The 10,702-nt window shown below is 60.6% G+C and overlaps 1 protein-coding gene across 11 annotated transcripts in view; it reads right to left on the bottom strand.

Annotated features, from left to right (window-relative positions):
- Window positions 1-6: 6 nt before the first annotated feature.
- The window catches only part of Jade2 (jade family PHD finger 2), a 41,834-nt gene continuing 31,138 nt past the window's right edge, over window positions 7-10,702 (bottom strand). For all 11 annotated transcript variants that reach the window (XM_010639715.3, XM_010639712.3, XM_010639719.2 and 8 more), the window contains 4 exons: window positions 9,607-10,068; window positions 4,784-4,901; window positions 2,516-2,647; window positions 7-1,347 (listed from right to left, as the gene is read on the bottom strand). In XM_010639715.3, coding sequence (XP_010638017.1) covers window positions 551-1,347; window positions 2,516-2,647; window positions 4,784-4,901; window positions 9,607-10,068 — 1,509 coding nt within the window. In that variant the 3' untranslated portion in view covers window positions 7-550. The remainder of the gene's footprint in view (window positions 1,348-2,515; window positions 2,648-4,783; window positions 4,902-9,606; window positions 10,069-10,702) is intronic.

Here is a 10,702-nt window from a genome sequence, read left to right as displayed (position 1 = left end):
GGCCGCTGCGCCCCTCAGTGCTTTCTCCTAGAAACTCGTTGTGCTTGTGACAGTGAGTAGACTCTGGCTGGGTGTCACTTGTAAGACTTCCTGGGGGATCAGTGGAGTGCAGCAGGACCCCCACCCTACACTGGGGCCGGAGTGCGGCAGGGGCGAGGTGAGCGGGCCAGGCCCCGGGCTGGCCCGGCCGCCGTGGAATAATGCCCAAACAGTCCGCGTCCCTAGCGGCAGCGGGCGGGAGGCCTGAGCTCTTCTCCTTGCCTACATCTAGCCAGAAGCCCAGCAGTGCCGCACAAGTTGCGACAGGGGCGGCACACAGGACCAGGCACGGTCCTTGCGGCCAGAGCCGTGGAAGGAACCCTAACATCCTAGGCCAGCACGGAGCAAAGACAACAGTGTGGAATTGGAACTCTCTATTAAAAATAAAACCACAACAGAGTGGCAGCCTCGAGGGTCTGGGACACTCAGCGGAGACTGGAAATGGCAGTTGTGACTGGGCTGAGGCCTTGTGGGGGACCAGGGCAGGGCCCAAAACAGGGACAGGGGTGAGTTAGGAGGCCAGGACCCCCATGCGGACCACCTCCTCGGCCCCCGCCTCCCGGGACCCCCGCTGTACCCCGCTGTCCGCCTCTGCCTCTGAGTCGCTCATCTCCCCGTCAGAGAAGTAGCCATCGGCCTCAGTGTCAAAGCGCAGGCTGACCTTTGGCCTCTCAGGTCCCATCCCGGCCTCGGGCCTGGCCCCCGGTGATCTCCGGATGACCTTGCTCTCACGGGGTGGCCGGAGCCGGCCCAGGGGCTTGGGGCTCACCCTGGGGCCAGGCACTTGGACATTCGAGTCGTTGGCTGCTGGGGCTGCCTCGTCCGGGGTCTCGGGGGCCAGAGGCGGGGGGCTTTCTGGGGCGGCTGGTATGGGACAATCCCCAGCTGTAGGGCTGGACGGCCAGTGAGCAGACGTCCGCCGAGGTGGCTTCCTGGCAGGTGGCCCTTGCCCCCCCTTGCCACTGCCTGCATCCTGGCCCCAGAGCTTCTTGGGGGGCTTTTCTGGAGTCGTCCGTGAGCCAGGTCCATCCTGCAGGGGCGGTGGCTTCTTCTTGGCAGGCAGGCGGGTGCGGCCTCGGGCCTTCCTGGCCGGGTCGCCGGGTCGCAGCGAGGGGTCCCGCATAAAGCTGAGCAGAGTCTCCTCATCCTGCAGCAGCTCCTCCGACAGCAGCCCGGGAGCGGGATCTTCGCGGTGTCCATTGTTCAGTGACCACTCGCTCATGGCCATGTCCTCCGCCGTGATTTGCACCGACTGCGCCAGCCAGCTATTGAAGAAGGTGCCGTCGATGGGGAATGAGGTGGACAGGCCTGGCCGAGGGGAGAGAGGAGGCAGGTGAGACACAGGCAGGGGCCCCGCCCGTTCAGGTGGCCTTCTACACCCTCCTCCTGCTCTCCTGGACCCCAGACCCCCAGAAACCACCTTGCTTGCCCATTCCTCCCATCAACACCACCAGGGAGCAGGGTGCCAACACCCCCTTCTCCCCAGAAGAAGAGGGGAGGCAGGGTCATCTGCAGAGGGCAGGACAAACGAGCTCCTTGATCAAACATTATTAAGAACTTCAAGGCGGCTAGAGCTCAGGGGTCAGGGAAGTGCAAGGGGAAGATGGGAAAGGCCCTCCAGCCACCAGGGGGCAGTGGATCTTCACCAGCAGCACCTCCTCCGCTTCAGGCAAAGCACAGGAAAAAAACGTAGGGGCTGACCATGAATAGAGGTAGCAAGATGTATCTGGGCAGGTCTTGCTTGGTCCCCAGCCCCAGCTAAAGGTTCTTCTTCCTTTTCTGAGGTCTTGCTAGAGGACACTTGGTGAGGTAGGGCCTTCATTTACTTATTTTGCTGTTTTTGCAACAGGATCTCACTATGTAGTTCAGGCTGACTTGAACTCACTAGGTAGCCCAGGTGGGCCTCTAACTGGAGGCGATTCTCCTGCCTCATCCTCTGGGATTGTAGGTGTGTGTCACCAAGCTTGGCTCAAGGCCTTCTTTTTAGACATCCAAGTTGTTCCCGGCTTCACACTGACGGACATAAAAAAGGATGACCTGGTGCATGAGTGCTGAAGTGAAGCCTGGAAGGGGATTCTACCCTGCTCCCAAAAAAGGCTCTGGAGGAAGTGCTCGCCACTCTAGGAGTCATGAGCCCAAAGCCAGGCTCCCTAAGGCTCGCTCCCTAACAGGTGACGAAGGGGGTCTGAGACACGGCCCGCTGGGACCTGGCTGGGAGAAGAGCCCACCTGGGGGTTGGGGGGTTAGGCAATGGGGACAGGATGAGGACTGCTGGCCTCCTCCCCTGCACACACGGCACTGGCAGAGGAGCTGGGGAATCCGGCACCCGGGACCCAGCCTCTGTCCGGTGGGGAGAAGGGGAGCTCTCAGAAGGGAGGCGAGGCGCTGGGCCTGTGTCCTCTGCGGGGGACATGGAGCGCCTGGACCAGGGGCCGCATCTGCACAGCTCTGTCTGCCACAGCGGGGCCTCACTCACCCAGCTGCCCCAGGACGGAGTCGGGCCCGGCCTTCACTTTCTCTTTCTTCTCCGGGCTGCTGCCCCTGGGACCCTCCCGGCCTTTCCTCTTGGAGTCGCTCTTCTTGCCCTTTGATCTCCTCCCAGCTTGCTCTGCACCACACAACGCAAGAGTAGGGAGACGGTCACTGCAGGGCCAGCACAGAGTGGCAGCCCGAGTCCTGCAGGGCCTGGGAACACTGTGGGTCAGGGTGCGGCCAGTGTAGGCCCGAGGGGTCCAGGCCGGTGGCTGCCCTCGGGTGACGGGGTGGGCACACAGCCACGGGAATACCCGACTCATCTCACGGGCCTCAGAGATGTCCGGGGAGGCAACTCGGGACACAGTGGAGCCTTGAGTGTGAGGCCAAGGAGCTGGACACAAGGGTGGAAAGGAATCCTCCCAGGGGCCGAAGACTTGGATTCCAATCCTGACACCACAGCCAGCCCCCTGGGCAAGCCTCCTGCCTTGGTTTCCTAGTCTGCTTTTGAGGTCAGCAGCAGACGCACACGGGGTCCTAACATCTTTCCTGTCCATGATCATCTGCAAGTCTGGAAGCAGGGGAAGAGTGGAGGGGAAGGCACAGCAGCCCCAGGCACCCACAGCTTCGCAGGCAGAGGCAGGAGGGCCTCAGTCTCCTGCCCTGCAATGGGGGACCGAAGCCAGACACTTTGGAGGAAGGAGTCCTGTCCTCCGACAGCCTGGACTCCTCCCCTCAGCCACAGGGCCTGTCCACTTTGCCCTCACTCCCCAGTCTCTGTGCCAAGTCGTGCTTTGGCCTCTGGGTCTGTACTGCCGTTTCTTGGTCTTGTCCTTTGCCTGGTTGATATGCAGGCCCAATGCTACGTCCACTGAGAGGCCGTCCTAACCCCCAGGCCAGACAGGTCTCAGCACAGGTCTGCGACCAACTTTCAGGCCGGGGTCTGGCATCACAAGAGCGTGGACACTACTTCGGGCAGGAGCAAAGCAGCCTTCTGACCCAATGCCTGCTCTCAACTAAGAACTGCTGGTTGTTGCCACTTGAGGAAAGGAGCCACAAGGCCCCCGGGGGCAAACCTTTACATCTTTAGGACCCTATGCCTGCAGACACTGCTCCTTCCTTGCTACCCTCAGTTACTTTTCTTTCTTTCTTTGCAGTACTGAGGATCGAACTCAGGACCTTGTGTCTGCCAGGCAGGCGCAGCACCTCTGAGCTACATCCCCAGCCTGCCACCCTCAGATATGACTGTGGGTGCCTCGCGTGGGCTTCTTCTGGAGCCAGATATGTGGCCACGGCCGAGTGCTAGGAGTCCAGGACACCGTTCCAGCATCACCTCCGACTCAGACCTCTGTCCCTGACAGCAGCCCGAGCCTGTGCTTTCCTTTTCTCTCCAGAGCGCAAGCTCCATGAGGGCAGGAGCCCTGCTTGGGCTCAGCCAGTACCCACAGGAGCCCTGAGAGCTCCAGAATCGGGGCTGCTGCCTCTGTCCACGCACAGCGTGTGCATGGCTGTGACCGGCCCTGACCCCACCCCTGAACTTGGCAATGCAGCTTTCCGAGCCAGGGTGCCCGAGAGCCCAGCAGCAGTCAAGGCAGACTGGCCACTGGCGGGGGCACCAGGCCCTCGCTCGCTCGCTTTGGAAAGGGCCGGGCAGCTTTCCTCTCTCTTCTGCTCTAGGCACAGCCATGACCCACGGCTCAAGACCTCTCTCCACCCAGCTACTTCTGCTGTATGGAAACGACACCGGAGCGCTTCCTCCTTCCCATGCCCACGTGCCGTGAAGTGTGTCTGGCACTGTTTGCGACCAACCGAGATCAACCGCTAAGAGCTTCAACAGCCTGATTCTACGCCGGTTAAGGGCACTGCAAACAATGAGGTAGACAACCGCGAAGAAACACTCCTGATTCAGGGACTGAATCCTGTCATGCAGTCAGCGAGGACATCCGGGGCCTGAGCCTTCTCTGGGCAGGTGCTTTCCTAAAAACTGACCTCGGAGGCAGCCAGTGCTGCGGCAGACTCACCGGCGCCTGCCCATGGCCCCTCGCACTCTGGGTCTGCTCCTGTCTGCTCGCCCTCTGCTCCTGAACCCCAAAGGCCAGTGAACCCGAAGGCCCTCGAGGGCAGGCCCGATGCCCCGTTCCCAACACCACCAAGCACTTGGCAGGCCCCCTCCAGGCCCAGGACACAGTGGAGAGGGGAAAGGGGCCACACCTCACTCGGGCCCCACCCCACACAGTGGTTCCAGTGGCGGCAGGGAAGGGAAGGTGCCTACCTCGACACAGGTCCTGCTCGATAAGCTTCATCTGCAGGTGGAAGATCTGCTCCTGCAGCTTGCAGATGGCGCGCTTGGTCCTCTCCCGCCTTGTCACCATGTAGCAGAGATTCCTGACCTGAGGAAACGCAAGAGAGGTTTCCCACCTCGCCCACAGGCAGCCGCTGCTGCAGTTCTCCCAGTTCGGCGTGGGACCCCTGGAGCATTTCCTGCAGGTACGCCCAACCTGCACTGCGAACACCGGGCCCAGGGTCCACCCACCTACCACTGACAGTGCCCCAGGTGCTAAACATCGGAGCCAGCCCTGAGCCCTGGCTCTGGCCTCGTGCATGGCCCATCCTCCTCCCGCCTCCCTGCAAGTGCAGGCCTTGCAAAGATCAAGGCCAGCGGGGTCCCTTTCTCCCCAGGCTTGCCATGCAGCAGGACAGAGAAGCTGACCAAGTCATCCTAGGACCAGAACGTCCGGGATGAGGACCTCGGGACAGAGAGCAAGGTGCTCTGGACAAAGGGACACTAGACCAGGCAGCAGATCACACACAGGGAGCACAGAGCAGGGACAGGTGGGGGACAGGCACAGGCGCTAGCTTGTGGCTAGTGTCAGGGAGCAGCAAGAGGGGCAAGGCCACCAGGGAGAAGGCAGGAAGGAGGGCAGGCTCCAGAGCCAGGGCAGCTGGGGTGCTCTGCGAAAGTGGCGACACCCAGGAGCCCTGCTCTAGGACCGGCTCTCCTGCACTGGTCCTGAATCCGCAGTGTGTCCAGTAAAAATACATCATCAGAGTTACCTGCTCCACGTTTTTTACTGATAAAGGCACGGTATGCTATGGAGAATGCCTGCGGACTGACTCCAAAGACAGGAGAATCTTTCTGCCTCTTTCGGCGAGAATCCCAACCTTTGGTTGTTACCTTGGTCACATTGTGACCCTTATCACTCTTACTTCTGCTTCAACTACTTTTTAAGTTTCTCCTGTGGGCTGGGAATTTAGCTCAGTGGTTCTGCCACCTGCCTTGAAGCACAAGGTCCAGAGTTTGAGTCCCACTAGCAAAAAAAAACAATTTTTTTTCCTCCAGAGAATCTTACTAATGTAACTACTTATTAAAAAACTGAATACTGCACAATCCCTTTATTCGGATGGGTTTTTGGAAACAAGCTATTCTCTTCTCTCTCTCCGTCTCTCTCACTTTGTAGTCCAGGCTGATGTCGAATTCAAACAAAAAAGGTGGCACCTGGTGCCTCCAGCTCTGAGAGCGGAAAACAATTTCAGGGGCCCAGGAGCAGCTGCCAACAGAGCAAGGCAACCAGGACACTGAGGCAGACCCGGGCGGCGACAGGAGCCTGGCCGGTGCAGGAAGCAAGGACCCAAACACCACGAGGGTGGATGACAGGAGAGGCGGGGGGCGAGACACTAGGCTGCAGAGAGTGGGCAGCATGGGCGGGGACAACCAAGCCAGGGCTCCACTGGCCCAGACAGGACAGGAGGCCATGTGGGAAGAGGCAGCAGATCTGTGAGGGAGGCCGGCAGGGTCCAGAGGCCCGAAGCCAGCTGGCAGGAGTTGGGGACTCCAGGGGCTCTCTCCCAGGCCACGGGAGGCTCTGCCAGGGCACGGGCAGCAGAAGGACACCCGAGCGGGTGGGAGTGCAGGCAACTAGAGGCCAAGGAAGGGCGGCTGCCTGAGATGTGCCAGAACCCGAGGCCGTGGCGGTGGAGGACTGGGGTTTTCTGGATTTCTGACCTGGGAGTGGCTGGAGGTGTGAGGTTTGGGGCAAGTAAGCTTTGTGGGGAATGAGAGGCGGGGCAGGGTAGGAGACCAGCCTGCACCAGCGATGGCGGACTTTTATAGCTCTCAGTGACAACAGACAGCCACTGCTGATCTAGGCACTGAGGACAGAGTAAGGCGTGACCAAGTGACAGGAGGCAGGGTCAGCGAGGGAGGACACACTTCCAGCTAAGAAGTCCCTGGGAGGGATGCAGGAGAAGCCAGGCCTCGGGGAGCTCCCACGGGTCCCTCCTCAGGGCACATGTGTGTCCCAGAGCCACCTCCACCCTCTCGGCCCTGTGTTGGGTCAGGCTGCAGAACGAACTGGGACCAGGACCCATAGCCGAGGCCCGCCACTTCCAGCATGACCTGGCCACCAGCCTGGTTGCTAGGAGAGACTCGCTGGCGTCTATAAGGCTTATGCTCCGGGCTGGGACTTTTCTGTCAGCTGTGAGTGACTCCGGGAAGCTGCAGTGGCCCTGCCCTCCGGAAACTGCTCACCAGAGAAAGGGTCGGAACGTTTAGCAAGGCTCATCTTTGGTACAGCACATGTCCAGCATAAGCAAAGCCCCGGGGTTCAATCCCTAGCATCACAAAAAAGCACATTTTCTGGGCTGACCGCAAGACTGGAGCCCAGGGAGGTAGGTGGTGGCCCTGACTCCTGCTCTCAGCAAACCCCGGCAGGGACCAATCAGCCAAGGAGGGCACTGTGATTACCAGGCCCAAGCACCAATCCTGCTTGGAGCACGAGGCTTGGCTTCCCTTTCCCAGAGGATAGTAGTGACAATAGTCAAGGCCACCAGAGAGGCCACTGCACTACACCTCTGTCCTCCGTCCTTGCTGTGACCCCATGGATAGTTTGATTCTGGTTTTTGTTTTTTGGAGGAGACATGGTCTTGTTTATAATTCAGGCTGGACTTGAACGCTCTGTGTAGCCCATGCTGGCCTCCAACTCATAGATTCTCCTGCCTCAGCCTCCCAAGTGTTGGGATTACAGGCATGTACCACCTCACCTGGCTGACAGTTTGTTTCATATTCCCATTTTTCAGACTAGGAAATTGAAACTCAAATAAGCAGAAATGGAAACAAAGGCACAGAGCTGGGCAATGCTAGAACCCGATGAAGACCTAGGCTCCCTAGGGCCCCAGCCTGAGCCCGACCCTGCACCCTGGATGGATCCAGGCTCAGCTGGCCTGGTGCCCGGTCCCAGGTTGTATCCTCTCAGCTGTTGGCACTGGGCCACAGCCGGGCCTTCCTGACAGGAGAACTCTCAGGTCACCTGCAGGTGGCTAAGAGGCCCTGCGGCCAGGATACCAAGTGGGCCGGGCTGCTGCGTTACTGTCTCTGAGGCTTTTTCTCCAAAGCCCCAAGGCTGAACACCTCTCACCCTGCTTTCAGCTGCTGCCCACCAGCCCAGCCAAGCAGCTGCCACGGAAGCAGCGTTTGGACAGAGCCCCCAGTGCTGCAGTGGGCTGTGCAGACTTCAGAGTAGGGCGAGACCTCTTTCTCAGAATTGCAGGGCCCAGGCCCCACTGAGTCAGCTGACACTGCGGCTGGGAGGTTGGGGGACCGATGAGAGCACGGGCCTGCCTGGGAAATGTCTGTGACAGCAGAGAAGCCGACTGTGCTCTTCTCGATCCCAACCCTTCCCCTAACACAAGCCAAGCTCCAGCCCTCGGAGCCCAGGTCTCTGAGCTTCCTGTTGAGCCCTGGATTTTCCATGGGTGCAGCAGAGCTGGGAGACCTCCCTTGTGTCACCTGTCTGGAGTGGTGGCTGTGGAAGCCAGGCCGAAGGCCAGACACGAGGGCCGCCCACGGACCAGGGCAGTGGCCTCACGGGTCACGCAGGAGACATCAAGGGTGAAGCAGCAGGTTACATGGGAGACCCTGGGGACAGAGACTCGGGGAAATGCGGAAAGCAGCACAGCCACAGAGCGCGGGAACCCCGGCCCACCACACGTGACACCCAGGAGGCGTCAGTACATCACAGTACCTGCAATGCATGTGGCCTTGCTCTATGCCCCGGCTACAGCCAGGGCCTTGTGATTCCTCACCCCACACTTCTGACCTGGTGCAGGGTGACAGCAGCCGGCAGGAAGCTTCCTCCCAGGGCATCAGGGCCGCTTCTGCCCCACCCAGGGCCAGTTACCCCACCCAACACCTGCCGCAGAGCCTCTCTACCCACTGAGAGAAGGGCAGACAAGAAAAGAGGCCGCCTCAGGTCACACAAAGCTCCCTCCAAGCTTCTGCCAGGGGCTGCTTCCCATCGGGACCCAGGGAGATGGTGAGCACACTGTGGGGTCCCGGAGGGGACACTGTGACATATTTCACACATTTGGGAGCGCTAGAACTTCAGTGTTGGGAGAGGAGAGGCCAGGAGAGGCCTGGGGTTCAGCGAACTGGACACACATTCTGCTCCTACTTGGCCTCTAACCACCACCCTGGCCATGCCGGTTTGCAGCCAGCCTGTCCCTGTGACTCTTCCTCCCCTGGCGGACGGCCCTCACGCCCCAGCTGCAGCGAGACAGTCCCGGCTTAAAAGGCTTCTGCAACTTTCAGACACACTCCGGCCCACCAGCCAGCCCTCCCTTCCCTGCACACAGGCTGCGCTTGATCTTCCAGGCCGTGCGTGCTTTGTGGCTCTTTGCTCCCAGCTCAGCACCCGGAGGGAGCTCCAGGCACTCCTGCCTACCCAGCCCCGCCTGGCATCGGCTTGTTCGGGGGCTCTGACAATCCTGGTTCTTAACACACTCAGCGCACAGGAGACCGGGGCAGCCTGGCGTGTCCCAGTTCCTCCCGTGCCTCAGATTTCATAAAGAAACTCAGGTCCTAAGAGACCAGAAGCAGACCCTAGACACTTAGGTACCCGAAGGCTGGGTCCCTGGGCCAGCGCTGGGACCACAGGGACTCAAAGATGCAGAGGTGGAGCCTCCTCTCTCCCGCAGGTACCGTCTGCCCCATCCTGCCTGAGACCCGGAAGGTCCAGCCCCATGGCTGCTCTCGATGGAGGGCTGAGGCAGAGCTCGGGGTTCGAGTTCCTGGCTGGGGAGGCCCACCCGGCCACTCACCCTCTCCAGATCCTGCCGCAGGTGTGTGAAGAGCTGCAGGCGGCGGTAGAGGACGTCCTGCTCCTGCTGGGCAAGGTTGTCCACCTCGTCGGTCTTGGGTGTCAGCAGTGGCTGGTTGGCGTTGGCTTTCCGCTTCAGCTTCCAGTACTGGTAGACGAAGTCGACCAGGGCCTCGGCCAGGTCCAGCCGCTCGGCCACCTCGGCGGGCTCCACCAGCTCGTAGAAGTCTTCTTCCAGCTGCTGCAGCCGCTGTTTGCGCAGCGTCACCTTTTCCAGGTCCTCACCGGCCTGGCTGGGCTCGGCAGGCTCGGAGGGGGGCTGGCTCCGGGGGCCGTCGCTGTGCTCCTGGCAGAAGGACTTGAACTTGACCTCGTCATTGTCTGCTAGGAGGGTTCGCATTTCCAGGCCGTGGTCAAAGGCGCACGTGACGTGGAACGCCGTGACGCAGGAGGGCATTGAGCACTGGAGGGAGAGAGGGGTGGGCTCGGGCACTGAACAGCCCTGGCGGCTGGGGCTGCCCCTGCAGAAGGCCGGGGAGATGCCAGGGGGGAGGGCCTCGCTTCCACTGTCCTGCACAGGACCAGAGGCACAGCAGGTGGAGGGGAGGCGCTGGGAGCACCTGGGGAGGTCGAGATCAGCACTGTACACTTCTCTGGGGATAAGCAGCATCTCTGCACAGGTAAATGACGTTGGAGGAGGCCTGATCCTCCCTCCCAGCCCCGCGGGAAGACCATGGGCAGCAATAATGTGTCCAGCCACTGTGCAGGCACCAGTGATGCCGGCCTCACAACCCACCTAAAGATCTCATAAATGGGCAGAGGCACCGAGAGCTTCCTACTCTGTTCCTGCAAAGATCAGTGAGACAAAGACACCTCCGGCCCCCAAAACCACAGATCAGAGGCACCCGCATCACCTCTGACTCTGTGAGAAGTGCAAATTCTCAGCTTCACAGCAGAGCTCCTGAATGAGGACCTCTGGGGAACGAACAGCCTGGAGATGCGCGTGTGTCACCAGCTCTCAGGCTGACTTGGATGCAGACCAAAATCTGGGAGCCACTGGCGGCTCGGAGGGACCAGTGCAGCCCTCTGTTGGCAGA

The sequence above is a fragment of the Fukomys damarensis genome, unplaced genomic scaffold (assembly GCF_012274545.1).
Source record: "Fukomys damarensis isolate Sample0158 unplaced genomic scaffold, DMR_v1.0_HiC HiC_scaffold_9, whole genome shotgun sequence".
In the NCBI taxonomy this organism is placed as follows: domain Eukaryota; kingdom Metazoa; phylum Chordata; class Mammalia; order Rodentia; family Bathyergidae; genus Fukomys; species Fukomys damarensis.
Note: the sequence above shows the minus strand (reverse complement) of the source record. Positions and strands in the feature narration are given on the sequence as shown.